The sequence below is a fragment of the Mus caroli genome, chromosome 16 (assembly GCF_900094665.2).
Source record: "Mus caroli chromosome 16, CAROLI_EIJ_v1.1, whole genome shotgun sequence".
NCBI classification, from domain to species: Eukaryota; Metazoa; Chordata; class Mammalia; order Rodentia; family Muridae; genus Mus; species Mus caroli.
The window spans coordinates 70,679,398-70,703,229 of record NC_034585.1 but is presented as its reverse complement, the minus strand read 5'-3'; the positions used below and the strand labels follow the sequence as shown (position 1 = coordinate 70,703,229).

The window sequence follows — 23,832 nt, the reverse complement described above, 5'->3', positions numbered from 1 at the left end:
GTAGCTATTTTATCAGGAATTAAAAGCTTCCTCCTTGAGGGCTAAGTAACTTCATACAGGGAGCTGAGGTCATTTATGCATCAAGCAGCTCAGGGACTTACAAGATTCACGAAGGTCCTCCACAATTATAAGAACAATCAAACAATCCTGGAGGAGACTTTTCAGAGGACCTACCTGCACATAATGGGCGGTGGGGGGGGGGCAGAGAGCTTCAGAATGCAACTGGAACAGACAGGCTTTCCCACAGTTGCACCTGCGTTTATATACCTCTATTGAACATGCCCCCAGTAAATACCTTGACTCACCAACATGCACCAGAGCAAAGTTTTTTCTTCCATCAGTTTTCTGTGTCCCATCTGGAATGAAAAGATATTTGGTTGCATCTTCCCAGGAAAAGTCACTGGAAAGAATGTATAATTAATCCTTACCCAGAATGTTTCACTTTGCTTCTTGCCTTTTAAACATATTACCAGGTACTGTGTCTGCTTCCTTGTGATATTATTCTCCTTTTCGTTAATGTTCAGTCACCAATGCTAGTAAATACTTTGGGAGTAGTACTTTCGGAATTTCCCTGAAATATACAATTCACTTTGGAAATAACTTACAATTTTAAGAATTAATGTGAGCATCGAATTGCTTAGGCTTTAGTTATTTGTAATTTGAAGGTATCCATTAGACATTGAGTGACTGTGGATATAGATCCTGGACAGCCTTTTCCTTGTCTCAGCATCATCTTTAGAGGAGTACTGGGGCACATTAGGACCATCCAGAACTCAATCCCAGCCCAGTGAGCGTCTTGCAGAGCGCAGACTCTGAACTCATAAGGACACATCACAAGAATGGGGGAATTGTGCATTTCTCTGAGGCTCAGCATTATCAGTTGGGAAATAGTAACATCTCTGAGAAGTAAAGGACACATAAAATCTAAGACAGCAAAAATCATCTAAAATTTACATTTCTATTACTATTTAGTCTGACATTGTCTTCAGTGTTTTGATATGATACATTGATGAAGAAATGCCATTTCTAGGTTCTCTGTTTAAGGGGAGAACATTATTTGACATGGCTTGTATATCTCCCTTTAGCTCTACTATTGTGAGTCTGACATGAGTAGGCTCCCAAACAAAGACATGACTTTCTTGAACAAAGAAAAAGAGAAGAGAAAAAGTTTCAGAGAAGCTGTGATTATGTTACAGTTTGAACAAATATTTTAAAAAATACTAGCTTTATTTTTCTTGTCCCCAAATTTTATAAATTAATCAAATGGCAGTTTGGGATTGGCATTATTCACTCATTGCTGTGGCAGAATCCTTGAGCAAATCATTTTCAAGGATGGATGATGGGTTTGGTTTACTTTCTGAGATTTCAGTCTATTGCTAAAGAACATTGCTCTTATCCTGGCAGCCAAAAGGGATGATGTGAGCCAAAAGGTGAGGAATCATATAGGGGCCAAATGAGTACATCTACTCTGTCTAGCAAGGTTCTAACTTCTAATAGCCTGTTTGCAAAGTTATCAATAGATAACATCCATTGATGAGGTTAGGTTCCTATGACCTGTTCACCTCTCAGTCCTTTTTACCATCTAACAATTGAAACTTTCCCATAACTGAGGGATATTTCATATCTAAAGCATTATAAGAATAGTCTCCATTTCAGAATTCTTTTGCATAACTACTTAACTGTAACCATGCGATTGCTAATCTTGGTTGTAAAATGTTTATCATGCTTATCATATTGATTTATGTTTATCATATGTGCAGTATGGGGGTTGAATATATTTCTTCATATTTACATTATCAGCATTTAGTCCTATTGGCACACGTAGCTCAAAATTTGCTCATCATTATGGATTATTCAATTGTGTGAGTACATAATATCTCTTTGGTGGTCATTTCAATGATTTCACTCACCAGGGTGGAAAACAGCATCCAACTGAATATTCAAATATATTAGTTCATGTTAAGTTAGTTGTTGTATATGTGTTAATACATTACCATATATTATATATTTAAAATAGAAATGTAGCATTTACTAATGTTTATACTTTTATTCTAATTTATAATAACCTGTACAAGTTTTGCCTTTTTATGATTAGTTTTTATTTCATTACAGGAATAATGTAATAAAACTGCCACTTAAAACTTGAGAATATTTTGAGGGTTTTTTTTTTTTTTTATGAACGTATGGGACTTCCTGAAACTCAGCTATTTGTGTATATATTTATAGAGATGATATGGTGTTTTGGTCCATTACTTTCCCTAAATAACAAGTTAGAAATATTATCATAGTACAATTTTTTGCTTGATTGAACTCCAATGCCCATCTGTGTCTACTTTTCAAGCATTCATAGGCTTAATTTTGTATTTGACAAAGCGGTATTGAAATATTCAGAGTAATGTTTAGAAAATGAGTTTTAAGACGATAGGTTTTCACATCAATCACCGTTGTAACACTCACAAGGGAAAACAGAATTTTCAAACGTAAGCCCCTATCAGCACCATGATTTGTAAATGCACAGTGAATATTGTTTATGCAACTTGAGTGCTAATATATTCCCTTAAGAATATAATTTATGGTCTTTTCATACACTCCCCACTTGCTATGCAGAGTTTAAAATGCAATGGCCAGAAGACAAGAAAGTGTCTGTGGAAGGACGTGGACGTGGACGCTGGGACTACTGATGCTGATCATCCTTGGCATTCATCAGGGGAGTGGGCAAGGTCAAGGTAGGAGTGAGCATGCTTTCTGTCTCTGGAAGCCCGGTGTGATTACCACTTTATGATGAAAGCGGATAGGCTTTTGGCTTCGTGCTTTTGATAGTTTGTTGTCATCTTCTTCTGAGATTTGCTGTAGTGCTTTCTGAATTGGTTAAATTGTGTAGGGTTTGGATGTGAGTTTTTGTACTAAATTTGAATCTACTCTTCTGGAGGATGTTAATTTGATGCTGTAGGTAATGGCTAGGTGTGTTTCCGTGCAGCAGATAATGGCTTTTTGGGTTTTGAAGCAGTAGATTCTCCATATGTGTGTGTGTTGGTGGGATTTTACTACAGTATAACATTAAGGCTTTTTAAAATATGCTTTCAAGATATCTTTTGAAATGTCCTTTAGTGAGTTCCATGGTATGAGATTTTAAATCTCCAAAACATTTTAAAGGACAGGATGTTTGTCAAAAATAAATACAATATATGAATGTCTTTTATCATCTGCCAAGTCTGGTTTGGGTCAAACTAATGATGGAGCAGAGATGTGAAGTTGTGCCATCTGTGAGTTTGTTTTGAAGAGCAGAAAGTGACCATAGGTTTTTATAATGGAGTTTGAATGCACTGTGCCACAGCTATTGCTTCTGATTGCATGCTGTGATATATAATGCATTAGTTTTACATAGCTTGATGCTAAAATGCAGGTTGAAATTCAATATTTGATATGAAAAGCCAGGTGAGTGTGTCACATCTGTAGTCTTTGAACTTGTAAGACAAAATTATGTTTGCTTTGAGTTTGAGACCAGCCTGTGCTACATAGTGAGTTTCATGACAGCTAATGTTGCTCAGGGTGACCCTATGTCAAATTAAGAAACAAAAACACCGGGCACTCTTGGAATAATTCCCCCTGGAGGATTAAACACTGTTCTTGTTTTTGTCAGCATTTGAGAAGAAATATCTGAATAGGAGGAGTATAAAGAAGTTAAATAGTTCTGATAAGATTGTGTGTGGTGCTGTTCATGTAATTCCTATGGAGTTGAGCTTCCATAGTCCTATAATTTCTAAAATGTTCAGTGTGTGCATTTAAACAAGCGGTATTGTTTTGAAAATCTTCTAAAAACCATTGTCAGCTCTATGTAATCTTATTAACTAAACTTTTTTGAAAGGAAAACATCCACTCAAACATGCATGCCGTATTTTGTGAATAAGTATATGTATTTATAAATACAGATCAATTTAAAACTACGTGAGATGTTTGGTTTTAAAATATTCGCTCATGACATGAATTTATGTTATTATCTATTTAACATTTTCCTTTTCTCTTTGGTAGTAAGTAATCTAGGAAAATATTGATATTGAACACACACATATATACATACACATATACATATGCATGCGTGTCCATGTTTTTACTAAAGTTTTAGTAAGAATATGTAGTCAGTATTGACATCACATTTCTTTGGTCCAAAAGAGTGGTATATTCTTCCATCGATGTATTTGCTTACTAGAAAGTGGTCGGATAACTCCTTTTCTATAACAGTGACCCATGAACAGAATAGGATGTTCAGAGTCCTCCAGGTGTGGTTGGGGTTATCACTTGCCCTAGGTAGGAATAACTTGTAGGATACTTAAGATACTTGAGAAAAAATAAGAATCTTGTCACTCTTTTAGACAACCCCCCTATTCTTTCTTCCATATCCTTCCATATCGATCAACCAGGTTTTCCCTCCGATGCTCACAATATAAAACACATTCCCTGAAACCAATTCAAAGTTTAGCTTCAGTGAAGCTTCCAGTACAAATAGGAGTTAAGTGACCATCTTTCTTTATAAAAGAATAAATTCGAATAGACAAATATTTAAAGAGCAAAATGAACTATAGAAAACACAATGGAATGCTTTAATATTGTAGCTGAGGTTGTTTGGCTTCTGCTCTGGCAGTTATATTGAGAGACACAGATTTCTTAGGCATAAGAAGCCAAGCATTTTAGATCAATAAACTCCATTAAATGTTACTTTCCAACTTTTAGATATGTAATTAAACAGAAATACAGTATGAAATATTTAAAATTGAAACTTAAATTACTTAGTACCTTTTAAAATAAAAGTATTATTGCTCTAAACTTACAGTAAATTTCCACGTAAGTTTTCTTTTCCATATGAAATTTGTAAGAACACAGCCACCACTTCCAGGCATCCTGTCTAGGGAAGCAAAGACTGAATTCTAAATAAGAATGTTGGCCCAGCATCCTCTAACCACATCAGGGCCGAAATATAATGGAAGTGAGAGTAAAACAATGGAGGGAAAACAGTTTGATGTTCCATGTTGACATTTTTCTACTATCAAATGAAATATTCTTCTAAGGACATCCATTGGCTTTTATGTAAAATAGCACCCCCTAATTTGGGCTATGAGCTTTTGTAAGTTGCTTGTACGGATTTCACATTAGAAACTATTTACTTTGGGAAACCAGTCACTATGTTAAGAGAAAGTAGAAGCGATGTGTATTTTAAAGGAAGATGTACACTACAAGACAAGCACACCAACAAGAAAGATAAATATTAAGAATTGTTTTGTCTTTGAAGGATGTGTCAGGAGGTAGTTGTATAATTTCCAAGCGCTCTGAAGCATTGGCTTTTGGATAATCTACATACCATAGAACTTCCATGCCATAGGTGTAGATGGAACTAACTATGCAAAAGGCAAACCAGGAAGAACCAGGAAGAGTAAAGGGAGCCCAGTCCAGACTCTCAGCCTGTTGAGAAGCATGGAACCGGGGACAGGGGGGACAGGTATAATCAGAGGTGCAAAAGTTGCCTGCAGACTCAACAATACCATTTCTTTCTTTCCCTGCACACATGCTCAAGGAATACTATGTGTGCATGCCTTTAATCCCATCACTTGGGAGGCAGAGGCAGGCGAATTTCTGAGTTCTAGGCCAGCCTGGTCTACAGAGTGAGTTCCAGGACAGCCAGGACTAAACAGAGAAACCCTGTCTCAAAAACAAAATCAATCAATCAAACAAACAAAACCAAAAAACAAAAACCCCAAAACAAACAAACAAACAAACAAAATGTTGGTCCGATTCAATGACTATGGTGAACAATGCAAAGAAAGTGAAGGGAAGCATTTTGGAGCAGGATAAGTGCTCTGAAAGTACATGTGCAAGATTTTACTTTTAAAAGCAAAGCTAATCAACTATTAATAAGTGTTTTCAAATATTTCTACCACAATATTTTTGTGGTAACTGTTTTCTGATATCCAGTGGAGGCATGGTGTTTTTCTAGAACATAATAAAAATACCAGGAAGAAGAATGGAGACAGCATAAATCTGTTTCAGAAAATGAAGTTTCTCATTTTCAAACAAGTATTGGTTTAGTGTTTCTCAATACTGATATTGCATTTAAATATAGTGATAAATTTTACAAGTTTTAAATATACACAAAATTCTTAAACAGTTTGGTTTCCATAATGACTGTTCTTAAATTCCTACTGGTAGTGATGGTGCTAGATGTGAGAGGGTTTAGGGATTTGAGGAAGCCGATAAAGTTTGCATATATAGCAAAGCTAAATATTGAGGACATTTTTATATAATTTATTTTCTGCCTTCATGACCAAGTTAGGTATTAAACATCAAACATAAAATGTGACAATATTTAACAGCCTTAATCTTCAGTTGTTCTGCATAGTGAAATAATGTTTTAGTGAAGAAGTTGAATTTTGAAAAATGTGATAGTTGGCCATACCTTTATAAACTAGACTGCTGTGGTATCAATACATGTAATTATAATAGTGATCTCTTTGCGTTTTATTGTCACCTGTTCAGTTTTTCTCTCAAGCAATCAAGAAGAAATTGTTCCAAAAGTGCAGATAAAAAAATACCTCTTCCTCTCTTCCTCCTCTTCTTTCTCTTCCCCCTCGCCCCCCTTTCATCCATCTTAATCTTTTTTAGGGTGGATGATTATCTATGTCTATTATTTTCCTCTCAACCAAGTAATTCAAGAGATTATATAAATATATTGATAACAAAATATTATATCCAGCCTTGAATAGAAGGTTTATGGAAACAACTCGTCAATGAGAAAGCACAAGCTTGTGATTAATGAAATTAAACACCTTATGATCACTGCTGTTTAGGAAAAATCACTTCCCAGACCTTGTCTCATCTAAGGTTTATGTTTCTTGAGGTTGCTTGGGAAAGTATTTTCATCTTGAAATTTAATATTATTTTTAGAGAGCTGAACTCAGATAATTGGAAGAAAAATATTGAATGATTACAGCTCAATGGACATGGTCTTAATATACCATCTAGATAAGCAGTGGTGAAATTGAACTGTGCTATATAACAGAAGCCTTAGTCTTTCTGACATGCCTTATTAAATATAAAGAATTTTACATCGCATAGACATGAACACAGGCTCATGTGGGGTAAATCACATTTGATTTAATCTATGAGAGAATTGTGCTACATTGTTTTTGTTTGGGATTCAAAGTCATTATACTAATAAATGCACATATCTCATATTTAAAACAGCCATTTTTATGGATTACATACACTGTTCCATTTTCATAGCTTCTGAGATGCATAAGGTAAACAAAAGAAGTAAATTTATAAATGCAAGTGGGTTTATTTAAAGACAAAGAAGCCTTTGTCTTCGAAATTTAGAGTCTTTAAAAATGGAACTGTGTGAATTTATCTTGCATTGCATATTCTGTTCAGACACCCAGAGGTCTGTTTCTAGAAGTGTGCCAACTCTTTTTATGCTACCAAACCAATCCGGGTGGGATAAGTTATTGTGCCTCTTAAGTATGACTCAATTTGGAGAGAAAAACTTTATTTTTTTCCTGCAAAAAGAAATTTCTTTTCATAACTTAGGTTGAGCAAGGTTACATGAAATAATTATATGATATTTCACTCCTGCATTTCATCACTGGAGGCAGTAACCAAAACTAATACTAAAACAGAACCAAAGTAATCCTAAGGCAATTGCTTTCCATGTGAGAAGAGTTGGGTAATTTGTAACATCTGTTCCAACGTTGTTCCGGAGAATCTCATAAATAGTATATTTTTTAACCTTACTCTCTCTGCACTTATTTAACTACTTACATACTTACATTTTCTTATATTTAACATGTTCTTTAAAGTAAATACCATCCAAACACAGTTTCCTATGCCATTAAAGTTTAATTTATTTAGGAAAATTAATCAAAATTCGTCCAAAGTGACTCTTGGCACATAATATAATGTTTATACAAATTTGGAGAGTGTAACAGCACTTTATTTATAATATTTATTTTGGATATTTTGATTTTATTCTTTATTGGCATAGTATTTGATGTGGAGAATGGTTGTGTCTATTAGACACCAGGACCAGTGTCCATTGATCTTGTATCTATCTCCCTCTCCTTCTCTTCCTCCCTCCCTCTCTTTCCAAAGCTAAAGAAACAGAGAGAAAAAAAATAAATACCGAAGGGATCATATGTAAAGACATAGAAATAAATCCTTAAATCCTGAGATGTAGATCATGATATTTCAAGTGGTGTCTCATTTAGAGGAGGATACTATTATTGCCTTTTGTTAAACAAAATAAAATAAGACAAAACCAAAAAAGAAATCCTTCATGTTCCTTCCTGAATGCATATTTTATTAAACCTTATAATTTCATACAATATATTTTCCTTATATCCAAATGAACTCTTCTCCTTAACTCCCCCCAGAGCCATCCCTTTCTATCACCGCCAACTTCATGTCCTGTTTTTTGCTTATTTAATAACACATCAACAGCTGTAGTTTGTGCTTCTTCACCCTAGTGCTCCTCTCCGCCACTCTGTAATGCCACACCCACCTTACCAGAAAGTCAGTAACTCAGTGACTCACCTTTTGTCACTTATTGCTCATGAATTACATGGGAATTTCAACGTTGCCAGATGATGTTTCAAGAGACTTAAGAACCATGTGGCAACTTTCTAGTAGGAAGTCTGTAAGCACGGCCATCATGCTGATGTAAGGAAGTCTGTAAGCACGGTTGTCATGCTGATATAAGGAGCATGCATGTCCCTATCCATCAGCAATAATCCTTCTATGTACTGTCCTGAATTCCCTAAAATATTTATCTTAAAATTTAAAAAAAGCAATGAGATTAATATATTGTTGAGACATAATCTTATCTGTTCACCAAGTGTAGCTCTGTTAAATCCTAAATTGCCTTGGATTCCTATGGCTAGTTATCTGTGTAACTTAGTAATTAATATGTACCCTGGTCTTTACTTTCATTGTAAATATCTTCTTAAGTACTTTCCACATGGAAAATTTCTATTTGGCTTTATATTTGTTGTTTTCTGTTTGTCTGGTATGAGTCAAGATTTCCCTATATATATAGTGAGATCAGTTAAAAGCTGAGAACAGTGGCACTTGTGTTAACACTGACCTCTCTATAGGTTCCCCATCAGAGTTAGAGAGAATCCATGTGTGCGGTACAAGGAAATACCTGGATGGCTTCAACTCAACAAATCCAGGCAGCTTCTCCTGGAAGGGAGCTTCTTCCTCTGACCTTTGATGCTCGGCAGTGCAGTTGCCACTGTACTGAGTTCTTCATTTCCCATTTGTGTAGTGGCTTGGTGTTGACATAGTTCTCTGTACGGAACAGTATTTCTAAACCTACACTATAGTGTTAGCTTCTGAGAGTTTCCTTTTGAAATAAGAAATAAATCAATGTGTAAACTATGTATAGATGTATTTAATGAATATTTATGAAATGTTTGTCTTAAGCCAAGTATTTTTTTTTTTTCTGTGAAGGAAACTGACCAGTAAGAAGTCTGCCTTCAGATAATTGAGAACAGGACAATAAAGACACATAGATGCACAGCAATGAGATAGTGAAAATAACCCTGCAAAAGGAACAGGGAGTTTTGAGAGAATACTTTTTCACTGAATAGCCAAGAAGAGCCACATTGACAAGATGGCTCTTGGGAGTTGAAGGTCTTGAAGTCCTGAGCCACACAGAACCTTGAGCAGGATTGTTTCTGGTACTTATTTTTTAGAGAAAGCAGAGGAACTGAGGAACTAAAATAGAGAAACACACAAGTGGTGTGGAATTGTAGGAAGAAGGAGAAGCTGTCAATGGGGAGAAAGGGCAGAGCCTTGTTTGTCTTTCAGGTGGGAATTTTGATTTTTGTTTGAAATAAGGTAAGGAAATGATAAGGATTTTGAGTCTTCCTTTTGGTAACTCATGTTGATTTTTCAATGTCTACCACTTAGATCTTAATAATTTTGCTTTATTGCTCTAAAATCAGCTAAAACTTGAATATTAAAACATTAATTTCTAATTTAAATTGATAAACATGAGCTTTTATCTCTCTTTCCCATTACCAAATATCTCATTTTTAATTAATTTGAAAGCTTTTTAGAATAGAGAGCCAACATAAATTTAGCATAACTTACAATACATTCTTCCCCAAATTTAGGTTTTTAATTGAAGATGTTAATTAGAAAGGTCACTTATTCCATTGGAAGATATTGATAAAAATGCTTTCAAGCTACTATTGCATCTGCTATGGTTTCTGGAACTCCAGTGTAGACACTGAAAATGAGGTATTAGTCATAAGTACATAAAACACATGCCTTTATTCCCTATCATAAAGGAGGCATCAAATTGGAAAGGCTTCCTGGTTTCAAATTTTAGAACTAGGAAAAATAAAATATGTATATCTTTGTAGAATTGTGTTCTAGGTAGAAAAGTGTCTTTTTATAGAATACCTTACAATATGATTTATAAAAAAATCTTTGTCCACTCAGACTTTTCTTAGAAAATTACCATCTCACAATATTATGAGAAGGAAGATGCCAGGCACAGAAACTGATTCATATTCCAATGAATACAAAGCTCAAAGAAATAGCAGAGTGAGATAAATACAGAGAGTAAAATGATTTTGTTTAAAAAATTAGCCTACAAATAGCAGTCAACTAGTTTTCATAAAAAGCATGTACCAGGAACTAACTAATAGCATACAGCAATGAAATAGCTTGTAGCAACTCAAATGTGTAGCATAAAACAGGCCAAAGTGGTACTACAAGTAGGGAAGGAAAATAGAGGGAAAAATCCAGAGATGTAGATGTATGTCCATGTGTGGAGAGCTGTTTGATATGCCTTATGGAGATGAAATATTATGAGGTAATTGTGTTTAACAGGTAGGTAGGAATAAATTGATCCCACTATAGTGGGTCAAAGAATTTCTTTGGGCATGAGATGTTTTCCTTAAGAATGAAATGAAGAAGATGGCAGATGTAGAGTGTTCTGAGTAAACTGATTAGAAAATGAAAATGTTCCCAAACAAAAGCCATCTCACTTTAATGGTTGTGAGTAAAGAAGTCCAGTTTGGATGGAATGAACATGGAGGGCAGAGGTAATAATGCATAACATGAATGCTCTCAGGAGCAGATGACTTAAGGCTTTGTATGCAAAGCATGGATAACAATTAAAGCTAGTTTTAAAAAAAAATTGCTATTTAGTTATGTACATTGCCTTTGCATGGAGTATGGCAGGTACACTGTGAGGGAGGTGCATATTCATCAAGAAAAGATTACAATCTAGTTGACAATTATCTGTCCAGTCAAAAGATGATGCAATTTGAGAATTACCTTGTGCAATAAAATTGGAGAACAATCACTTGACATGGAAGCTATTTGGGGATGTAGACATGATGGCTTTTCTGATCAAGTATCACACCAAATTTTATGGTTTAGAACTGGGTTGCTTTACATATTGTTAATTGTCAAACTGCCAGGGGCAGAGATGTGCACAGGTACATGTGTCAGTATATAGTGGATTTTACTACATTTCCACCTTAATTTGAGAAGTTTCTTACAGTCTGAGGAGGGTACAAACTAAGCCCTGAGCAGATGGTGAGGCTATAGTGCAAAATGACAGTCACTGATCTCTAGGTTATGATGAAGTCACTGTGAACGGTCAGGGGTTTGGAAATTATCATTCATGACCCAGATCAGTTCTTCTGCCTATGCTTGTATCATTCAGATTCTTCTATTTTTTTTTTTAATTTAAAGTGTGATATTTAAATTTTTGGTGAGAACAACTAGTCACATTTCCCTTCTGCTCCACAAAGACTGCAGTATTTCCTCTCTGGGCCAATGTTAAGAATTTTCTCTGGTCTTGGTCTTGATGAAACCTACATGAACAGAATATTAATACTGAAGACAGCTGTAAAATAATGAAATAATAGTGTACACGGGGTATAGAATAGAAACATGGCTATACTTGATTGTAAGCATTAAAAGAAATACCTGGCAGATTAACTATCAGGATGATCAGCAGAGAACTTTCAATCAAAATGGAATGGTTAATATAGAACAAATTTAGGCAGAATTTGAACTTGATGCTCTAAGAGGCAACAATGTAACAGTCTGAACAAAGAAAGCAAAGCTGAGGACTGTGTTAAATCTAGCTACAATTTCAAGAAGAGCCAAATTCTTTAAACTTTTGGAACTTTGTTTAGAGCAGGATAGAGTTGAATAAGGCATACTGAAGGGGGCAAGGGGAAGGACACCATATATGTTGGGAGATATTTGGGGGGTAAATTTACATCTGGGATGGAAAAAGCCATCTCAGATTAGGGATTAGTTAAAAAATAGCCTCAAATATCGTTGGCAATTATAGGATTTGTAAGTAATGCTTATTGACAAAGTCTCTCGAGTGAATGGGAGGGAAAGTAGTGTTATGTTTAGTGAATATTTATTGATCCTTTCAGGGTGTATATGTGTGGGACGCCTGACTTGCCAGCAAGAACGACACCACAATAGGATCCTTCTGCACACGTTTATTGGGAGAGCATTGACTGTNTAGGCGAAAGACCCCGAGCCCTGGGCCTCTCACTCTTATATATATACTATCAGTTCCCATCCACTCACAGCAGGCCACATCACCTCACCAGGTACNCAGCTTCAGCTAATCAGGGCAGCAGGGGCATATCTCCACCAAAATGGCTTCGCCAGTAACCTGGTACACCTGCACAGCTCTCACAACGTTTGTGGTTTATATGAGGAAGTCAGGTGCAAGTCATACGACTTAGCTGCAGTCCCTGGCGCCTTCTTGGGACTGCTGCCACACCTGCTCCCCACATATATGGTCAATGTAAAAACTTCAAGTTTAGATTTGTGAATCAAACGACTGGAGATTATGGCTTAATAAGTATAGAGTAAATCCTGAAAAAAAAAGTGAATAAATAAAATGTTTGCTGTGCTTCCATTATATAGATATGAGTACGTAGGCCACGTCTCATGCAAACCCATCTCATGAATGTGTTCTGTACTCCAGTCTACATATTTTTGTCTGAGTTCTTTTATGCCACCACATATTTTTTTTCTATCTGTATCTTGCTGTGATTCTTCATATAAAGCCTATTCCCCTCTGCTCAGACCTTCTGCATTTCACTGTCAGACAACTGGTTCCTCATGTTGCAGCAGCTACATGTCTGTTGGATTTATCATGCATCTTGATTCCACTCACTAAGTGGTGCCTTCCCCGTGAACCTTGTGATTTCATGGTTTCTTTCATTTATAATAATATTCACATGCAAACACACACACACACACACACACACACACACACACAATCAAGAAGTTTTCTCCTAATTGGAATATTCCTTCTATGACTTTTTATTTGAATATTCCTATACAATTTACCACTCAGTTGCTTACCTGTTCTACTGAACAAAACTTGATTGTTTTCAGATACCTTCCAACATGAATGCTATCAATGAAGATGAATGTATGCACAGCATCTATTCTTGTGTTTCTCTGTATAACATAGCCTTCAGTGTTGTGACTAGATTGATGTGTGTTGTAGAATAATGTAGCATAAAGATTTAAGTGCTAAGAGTATTTTCCCATTTTTTTGTGATCAATATCTATCAAGAATCTATTTGAAGGATGGCAAGCGTGTTTTCTGGCTTGAAGGGAAACAGTCCATCTTGGCAAGAAGGCATCATGGTGGTCCATGCCTATCCTGACTAGAGTCCAAAACTACTCTCTCATATCTAGGTGGATCATAATTCAAATCATTGAATTGCATACAGAACACCACTAGGCTACCCTAGTAATTCACAGGGTGGCCCTAAAGGAAATATGGTGTCAGAGGGGGAGAAGGAAGGATTGAGATAGTGGAGGGAGGAATGAGTCTGACATGGTGGTCAGAGGACTCTTACAGCTCTGGCTATAAATCAGGCTTCCTCTTTATTTATAAAGGTTGCACAGAGCAAAGACATACTAATGATTATCCAAGACATTCAGATTATATCATCTTGTTTCTGGACATGTGTTTGATTTTTCATTACATGTCTGCGGTTACAAGTTCAGTCACAATTAGAAAGTACAAATGGAACAGATTTTATTTTTATTATTAACTCTCTTACTCCAATTCAAAGAATCTATCGAGTGTCTCCACCAAAGCAAATACATTTATTATTATGACAGCCTGCTTTTAGGCTGGCAATATTTGCTATTTTAAAGTACTCCAAAAAACAGAAAATATCTGAACCAGTCTTTTTATGAATAGCAAATACTCATACCTAATTCCTTTTACTTTATTGTTTCATCATCTATGCTATAAATTAGGAAAATTGTTAATTTACTCAATCTATCTTATTCACTGAGTTCTATTTTTTCAGAGGTGGACCTGGATTCTCTATCATTAAACTCCATTTTCAGAGAGCTTTAAAAAGATTGAAAAGCTGGTTTAGAACCTGTTACTAATTCTCTTGGCCAATCAAAGTTTGCTAATTATCTCTCTGTATAACCTCTGTCTGTGTTTGCTTAAGGGGAGATAACTCCAAGAAGATTCCTGGAGTCACATCTTCATTTAGCTTGGTGCTTAACTATGCTTATCACCCTGGTTCCAAATAGGAAAAGTTATTTCCCTGAGAGCAGAAGGGAAAGTAAGTTTAGGACTTTCCTAAAAAATGATTCAGACATAAGTTGATCAGGAAAAGACAAAATGAATCATAAGGCACAGAGTCCCCAGGAATGACACAGAGATCCAAACCTAAAAGTGAGGGACAGAAGGACAGCAATTGCAGCATGCGGCTCAGCTTTGCTGGAACTGTGTCAACATGCTGTGCTGGCTTCACGACTGTGCCAGTGCCCCTCCTCACTTTCAAAACATCAGCCTAGGACCCTACTCCATGAGATGGTAAGACTCACAATCATGGCAGAATTCTTACCTAGAGCTAGTCCTTTCTGAAATATTATCTCCTAGGAGATTTCATATCTAGACAACTAGACAAGAAAGATAACATATCACAATACATACTTTTGAAAAACACCCGTTGATAAAATACTAGTTATCAAAATGAAAAATAAATCTGTATTGATATGAAGCATGCCCATGCTTGTTGACTTTTGCAGCTATAGTAGTCTACTCTCTTTGAAGAGTGTGGTGTCTTACTGTATTTATGAGTCATCCACCAATTCTCCCTTTTCCAAAACTTTTCTCCTTGTTTCTCTTCCTTTGGCACATCCTTTTATTTTGGGAATACTTGTATTTTGCTTCCCAGCTTTTGTTACAGCTCCTAGATACACACACCTTTCCCTTCCATTTGTGAACCTGATCTGTGCAAAAGTAAATGTGGACCAGTCTTCCATTACCCCACAGTGGTCTGTTTTGAGGATATTAATTCAACTTAACAACTGCTATGTAGTTAAAAGTATAGTAGCTACCACATTTGCTGATTCTTAGTTTGACTTAAATCAAATGTTCACTCAATGCGAATAGGAAGCTCCCCCCCAAATATTATATCACTCTATAGATAAGCAAAAATAAGAAATTATCACTTCATTTTGGAATCATGGTATTTCTTTTCTTTAAAATACTTTATTAATTAATCTTTTCACTCAATGCATTTTGACCATTTTCACTTTTATCTCCTTTCCTTCATTCCTCCTATACCTTCCCTTACCTATCACAACTTCATACCCAACTTTATTCCCCCTTGGTGTTTTGATATCTACTGGAAGATGGGCATTCAACTATGTTTACCACTAATATATCCATTAGTACAATGTGACTACCCACTTCCTTAACCCAATGTACTGTGACAAACCACAGAAAATTGACTTTTGTGTAAATCCAGAGTTAATTCGGCTGGAAGCTGTACAAATTCAGTGTAAATTACAGCTGTATTCCTGTCGCCCAATTCTTCTGGAATCCGGACTTAATATGCAATGTGTTTGGTCTGTTTAATTGTTTCCTGTCTGCCATCTAAGTCATTTGCAAACAATAGCCTCATCCTTGAGAAAAAGTGAAACTGAAGGGTAGGTTTGGAATCAGTGCTGGTGATATATATAGAAAACTACATATATATATGTGTGTGTGTGTGTGTGCGTGTGTGCGTGTGTGCGTGTGTGTGTGTGTAGTTTTCATGTGTGAGTCTGTGAATCAGTAAATTTAATAAAATACAAATTTTAAAAGTAAAATTCATATATAATTTAAATTATGGAATCTTTAAATTCATTAATTTTAAAAAATATAAAATCCTACCAACTGCCTACATTTATCCTCTCAGTCTGGGGTTCAAATATTTACTTAAGGCATGTCATACCTGTGGCCTTTTAGAAGCTGTGGTCTAAGATGGTGTAAGTCCCAAAGAGTTGAATTCCTAGATTTAGGTTGTTATAAACTCCCCTATCCCTGCCCACCTGAAATGGCGTATATTAGAAGCAAACCTGTTTCAAATGGAGAGAAATTTATCTACATTAACACTTTGGAATGCAGGAGATTGATATGAAAGCAAATGCTCTGTTTTCCAGATAAGTCAGATTTATTATATTAGGACTGTAGGATCACTTTTCATTTAAGTGGTATCACTTATTTGCTACAACATTCCTAATGTATATTGTAATGGTACCATAAGCATTTTTTTTTCAATTTTTTTTAAATTTTCATACAGCAAAATTTTCCTAGACATGTGATTTCTGAACCTTTATGAATCATCTCCTGCAATTTCAATACCATGAGTTCTGTATATTTCATATTTTCAAGGAAAGAAAAATAGAACCAGAAGATCATATTTCTTTAAGAATTCTTCACGATCTATATATTGACAAGCCCTCACTTCTTGAAATCCCTTAAAATGGATATTCTGGTGTGTGTATGTGTGTGTGTGTGTGTGTGTGTGTGTGTGTGTGTGTGTGTGTGTCATGACTTTAGACAAGTGGTTGGACCAGGGAGAATGGAGCTGATAAATGAGCAGACAAAGTTCATGCAATAGCCAACTTTATTTAGGGCATTTGGCAACTTATACTCTGAGGGTTAGAAGTCCTTGTGAGTAAAGTCCTCATAATTTCAAGCAGTATGCAATCACAAGAACAAGAACAAGCTGCATATGGCTGAAACATGTTTTTCCATCGAGGCAAAATAGAATACCAACAGCAAGCAATAGCAAGTAATCTGGAAGGAGCATGAAAACACATTCCAAAGAGACTCTGTGTTGTGTAGAAACTGAAGTCACAAGACTCTTACCTTGCTCTCCTTGAGTGTTTTCACAAGCATTCAGAATTCTCCTCATATGACTCTATGCCTGGACTGTGTTCCAGCAATGGTGCCTTTTTGTTGGAATATTTAGCCTGAAGATTTTCTTCCTGGCTTCTTTCATTGTGGCCTGCTAGAATAATACAATGCCTGGATCTACCCACAGCTATTTTCTGTTCTTCCAAGTCTTTACAGTGATAAGTAAATTACTCTAAAACTCTGTGATTAGTCTTTTGGTGGATAAAAATTTTGAGATGTGTGGATAAATAACACATTTTCTTGCTGGACTACAAGAGGAAGTCAGTTTAGTTTAACAAGCTGACTTTCTTTCTTTTTCTTTTTCTTTTCTAATTTTTTTATTGGGTATTTTCTTTATTTACATCTCAGATGTTTCTCCTTTTCTGATCCCCCCTTTGAAACCCCTTATTCCACCCCACTCCCGCTGCTTCTATGAGGGTGTTCCCTCACACACGCACGACCCATTCCCTCCTCCCTGCCCTAGCATTTCCCTACACTGGGGTATTGATCCTCCACAGGACCAAGCGCCTCTTCTCCCACTGATGATAAGCTGACTTTCAAATAGGGATGCCACATTTAGTCCTGGTGGCAATGAATAGTATGGTGCCTGTTGCCCCTGCACCCTACCATCACTTTTAGAAGTCAGTGCTGTAGAGGCAGGCCTTTCTAACAGGTATGAAGTAGACCCCTTGCTGTTTGACTTTGTATTTAATTAATGACAGCTGATGACAAGCATCTTTTCATAGGTGTCCTTTGTGTTCTCTCTTAGGAAATTTCCTTGCAGATTGGCTTATTGTTTCAGTGGCACTGCATCTTGACTTGTTGACTTCTGAGAGTCTCTTTATATATTCCAGTACTTAAATTATTCACCTGGCATGTATACATACATATGTGTGTGTTATTTATATGCATATATATATTACATCTTTATCATTTCTTGGAGAATTTCATACAGTGTATTTGATCATGTTCACACCCTTTGTCCAACACTTCTCAGAAACATGTTTCTCTGGAATGTGAATTATCTTCTTTTTCTCTTCATTATCTTGTAGACATTTTTCTATTTTACCAAGTCAGTTTGGCTTTGAGCAAGCCCTGCACTCAGGTACATTCCTATGATGTTATATAAGTTAATAATAAGCTAAGTTATTCATAGAGAAACAAGAGAAATTCCCTAAAATGTTGACAATATTATATATCTCTTAATAATAGGACAAATAAAGACATAATACAGAAATGAAAATTAATATTCTAATGTCCCTCAGGCTATTATTAGCTTGAGAACAGAGTACTGAATTTTATCAACAGACACTTTTTGCAATTAATTCTTAAGGTTATTAATTAAGTCAACTTAATCTACTGAATTTCTTTTCAAATAAAAATATTACTCGAAGTAAGAAATATTTTTGTTTCTGTTTTATTTATTTATTTATTTTTATTAGATATTTTCTTTATATATATATTTCAAATGCTATCCCAAAAGTCCCCCATACCCTCCCTCCGCCCTGCTCCCTTACCCACCCACTCCTGCTTCTTGGTCCTGGCATCCCCTGTACTGAGGCATATAAAGTTTACAATACCAAGGGGCCTCTCTTCCCAATGATGGCTGACTAGGCCATCTTCTGCTACATATGTAGCTAGAGATATGAGCTCTGTAGGTACTGGTTAGTTCATATTGTTGTTCCACCTACAGGGTTGCAGACCCCTTAAGCTCCTTGGGTGTTTTCTCTAACTTCTCCATTGGGGGCCCTGTGTTCCATCTTATAGATGACTGTGAGCATCCTCTTCTGTATTTGCCAGGCACTGGCATAGCCTCATACGAGACAGCTATAACAGGGTCCCTTCAGCAAAATGTTGCTGGCATATGCAATAGTGTCTGGGTTTGGTGGCTGATTATGGGATGGATCTGGGTGGGGTAGTCTCTGGATAGTCCATCCTTTCATCTTAGCTCCAAACTTTGTCTCTGTAACTCCTTTCATGGGTATTTTGTTCTCTTTTTTAAGGAGGAATGAAGTATCCACCGTTGGTCTTCCCTCTTCTTGATTTTCTTGAGTTTTCAAATTGTATCTTGGGTGTTTCTGGGCTNATATCCACTTATCAGTGAGTGCATATCTAATGACTTCTTTTCTGATTGGGTTACCTCACTAAGGATGGTATCCTCCAGATACATCCATTTGTCCAAGAATTTCATAAATCCATTGTTTTTAGTAGCTAAGTAGTACTCCATTGTGTAAATGTACTACAGTTTCTGTATCCATTCTTCTGTTGAAGGGCATCTGGGTTCTTTCCAGCTTCTGGCTATTGTAAATAAGGCTGCTATGAACATAGTAGAGCATGTGTTCTTATTACCAGTTGGAACATCTTCTGGATATATGCCCATGAAAGCTATTGCTGGATCTTGAAACACATATTTTTAAATAGAGCTGTGATTTTTTGTTTTGATTTTTTGTTTTTTCGTGTTTTTGTTTTTGTTTGTTTTGTTTTTTGGATTTTTTGTTTTTGTTTTTGTTTGTTTGTTTTGTTTGTTTTTACATACTAACTTTGTTTCAGGTCTTTTGCAATTGCAATTGCTGTTTCTTGTGGCTCTCATAGACATAGTAATATCAAGGATATACTTATTTCCACAAATACTTTGACATACTTAACTATTGATGTGGTCAATATAAAGGAAGCACATCTAGAAGAAGTCATGAGTTTCTTTTCTTGTCAGAGAAAAAATTGTATTTTACCTGTTGGACATTCCTGCTTTTCTGCCTTTGTTTCCCTGGTCATGGGTGCTTTTTTTTTTTTTTTTTTTTTTTTTTTTTAGGTTTTTCGAGACAGGGTTTCTCTGTATAGCCCTGGATGTCCTGGCACTCACTTTGTAGACCAGGCTGGCCTGGAACTCAGCAATCCGCCTGCCTCTGCCTCCCGAGTGCTGGGATTAAAGGCGTGCGCCACCACGCCCGGCTTCATGGGTGCTTTTTAATTCTTCTGGCCACTTTATTTCTACCCCTCACTGATGCTTGCTACGTTCAAGAGCTGTGATTTTACTATGTTGGGTTGAGTCACTCCTTGTAATGATTGAGAAGTTTGTAAAAAAAGGATTGTATGTCTATCACTTAGAACAAAGAGTCAGGACATACAATACAGGAAAGCAGTAGTTTCCTTTGTCCACTTATGCACCTTATCTCTTAAAATGGAAATAGCTACTCCAGAGCTAGGGTTTTTTTGCCATTGTTTAAATACTATATGAAAGCCATAGAAAAACCTACTTTATTGTACTTTATCACACATGTTGTTGAAATCTACTTCCTATACTGCTGTTAATCTAGATCCTTCCCTTCAGTCTTAAATCTCCTAAGAATAAAGAACATGTTTAGAGAAGATTATATTCTTTTTTTTTTTAAAGGAAAGTCTCTTTTTTTTTTAAAGATTTATTTATTTATTATATGTAAGTACACTGTAGCTGTCTTCAGACACTCCAGAAGAGGACGTCAGATCTTGTTACAGATGGTTGTGAGCCACCATGTGGTTGCTGGGATTTGAACTCTGGACCTTCGAAAGAGCAGTCGGGTGCTCTTACCCACTGAGCCATCTCACCAGCCCAGAAGATTATATTCTTATATCTCTCTTTTGAATTTATCATTTGCTCAGGATTTTGAGCCTCTAATAAAAAGTATAAGACACTCATACTTTGTTTTTTGTTTTTTGTTTTCATGGCTATCCAGATACGTTCTCTGATAGTGCTCAGCTGGTGTCCAGGCAGATCTGTCATAATTCAGATATAAAAATTTAATGTAAAGATAGAAGGACATTTAAAAGGCTATACATAATTTTTCATCTTCACTTTTAATCCATCCACTTGAGTGAGGAGATTTGAACTTGAGGAGGTTTGAATTTCCAGAATGATATGAATGTTAGGAGAATTAACCCACCAGGGGCCCAGCAGGGTGAGTTAGCAGATAAAAGCATTTTTTCCTAGTCTCATGGCTAGAAGGAATCTCTGGGACTCACACAAGGGAAAAAATAGCCAACTTCTTTGAGTTGTTCTCTTGTCTGCATATTCTGGCATGCATGCATGCATATATACACGTGCACACACAAATAAATAAGCAAATAATATCTAACTAACTAATGAAATGTAATTTAAAAAAATTAAAGACTGCTATAGTGTAGAAATTATAAGAAAGAAATACTAGAGAAAAATCAGTAAATTTATCCCAAGTTTATTTGTTTTTGCTAATATGAATAGAATAAACAAATCTATTTCCTGTTTTATCTATGGGTGTATAACTTAGCACTGACTGTAGCAGAAACAATATGTAACAGAATTTAGGTGTGGGTTTGCTGCTGTTATTTCATCTATCAGTGTTAATTCCAGTAAAGAATTTCTACTTAAGCTCTTGTTTTCAAGACCAGCATTTTGTTGAGTTCCAGAATTCATTTACAGTAGGGATCTGAGTAGGATAGACATTTCTTTACCAGAGATATAGTTTGCACATGTGGATGGGGAAGCAGTTTAATGCTGTTATAAACATTTTCCCAGACTTCTATTTCATACTGCTAGAAATGGGACTAATCTTATAATGCTGATGTGGAGGTCATTAAAGATGCTCTACACAACTCAAGATGGGTTCATTACTCTTGGCATGCTTCCTTGGCTGTAGGAGAGAACAATTTGCTGGCTACTCAAATCATAACTGTGGGTGAGGTTGCCCAGTAAGCAAGATAATTTTAACACACCTATCCTGCTCTCCCATGCTGTGGTACTTACTCTTGTTGTGCACTTGCTAACATTAGGCATAAGCTCTGTGATTTTAATGAGGGTTATTAAGTCACATGGTTATACTATGGTAGGCTATCACCTGACGAAGGCTTGTGTCACTGCTCTGGATGATCTGAGGTTGAAGTGAAAGGAGTCTAATGGCTTTCTTTTCCAATCACAATATCCACTATGAGATGTCCTGGAATATTCAGTACTTAGCCTGAAACTAAGACATAGTTGACATTCAGTATTAGCTTTTAAACTTTTAAGGGTTGATAACATGCAACCTGCCTCATTTAGGAAAAGAATAATTCCCAAATTATCTGGTTTAGGTAAGCTAATATTGACATTAAAATGTTTACAGTTGGCTCTCACTATTGTCAATGGAGCTTGCATTTTCTAAGAATTAACCACAGATGAGTGGGGAAGTTACATTCCTATGTATCCATTTTCCTAGTGTTTGTATTTCTGGAGTCTGCTCCAGATTTTGAGTCTGTCTCTGATACACGTTCTCCTTAATATTGATGAGGATATTTTCTTGGACTGTGAGGTTTTCATCCCATCTAATGCCAATCCAAAACTACATGAAATTCCATGTCTAGTTTTCAGTACAGAATTTGAATGTTGATCCAGTCTGCCTTAGCATTTCATTCTAATTAAGTGATTTAAAAGATACTATCATTTACATCTGAATGTTCTAAAGAACATAGTAATATCACTGAGATATTTGTACAGATATGAACCATCTCTGTTGGTTACTCAATGCTATCATAAGTACACCTGAAATTATACATTGCTCATATTCCCTACCAAAATATAGGCTGTCAGCAATATAAGTCTTATAAAAGCAAAGGTTTTTGCATTACTTTTCAAAGCATAATGCCTTCAAATAGTGGTTATCCAATTAATATCTATTGGTGGGATGCATTTTGCATCATAGATATCTTATTTCTCATTGTTTCCTCTAGTAACATTGATTTAATTTGAAACCTAAGAATATCAACAAGAGGAAATGTTGACAATCAAAATTAAACTTTTGTGGGAGAACAAGTTTGCAGTTTTGTTTTTTTTGTTTTGATTTGGTTTGGTTTGGTTTTTCCAGACAAGGTTTCTCTGGGTAGCCCTGGTTGTCCTGAAACTCACTCTGTAGACCAGGCTGGCCTTGAACTCAGAAACCTGCCTGCCTCTGCCTCCCAAGTGCTGGGATTAAAGGCGTGTGCCACCACTGTCTGGCTACATTTTTGTTTTTATCAGTATTTTAAATCTTGTGAATGTGATCAATATTACATATTCAATGACTTTAGAAAATATTATGTCAACTTATACCATATGCCAATTAGAGAGTAAAAATATATAATTTGAGTTTTCATTTCACCATTAAATTATTTGTTATATTTAAAAGAGTTATCTTCTTTGCTTAAAATCTATAAGTAGCTGTAAATTGTCTGCGTGAGGAGTTGAAGAGGTGTCTCAGCCTGTGCGAACGCTGACTGCATAAGCATACATCTGAATTTGGATACCAGCAGCTATGTAAAGGGTAAAGCATGGTCATGTATATACATAGAACCCTAGAATTGCAGGGGGAAAACAGGAGACATTCAGACTTCATCACCATCCTCCTAGTCTGGGTTCAGCAAGAGAACCTGTCTCAAGAGAATGTGTAGAGGGAAGGGTGGGACACATGACATTCATTTTTTTTTATCTCTGTTAACTACACATTCCTGTTAGTATACACTACAGAGACAATATAGATGACATAGACAAACAACATGTTTTCTTTCTCTCTCTCTCTCTCTCTCTCTCTCTCTCTCTCTCTCTCTCTCTCTCTCTC

General features: G+C 36.0%; 1 protein-coding gene across 2 annotated transcripts in view; it reads left to right on the top strand.

Annotated features, from left to right (window-relative positions):
- The window catches only part of Robo2 (roundabout guidance receptor 2), a 1,509,792-nt gene that overhangs the window by 20,672 nt on the left and 1,465,288 nt on the right, over window positions 1-23,832 (top strand). For both annotated transcript variants that reach the window (XM_021184410.2, XM_029470220.1), the window contains exon 2: window positions 2,608-2,726. In XM_021184410.2, coding sequence (XP_021040069.1) covers window positions 2,621-2,726 — 106 coding nt within the window. In that variant the 5' untranslated portion in view covers window positions 2,608-2,620. The remainder of the gene's footprint in view (window positions 1-2,607; window positions 2,727-23,832) is intronic.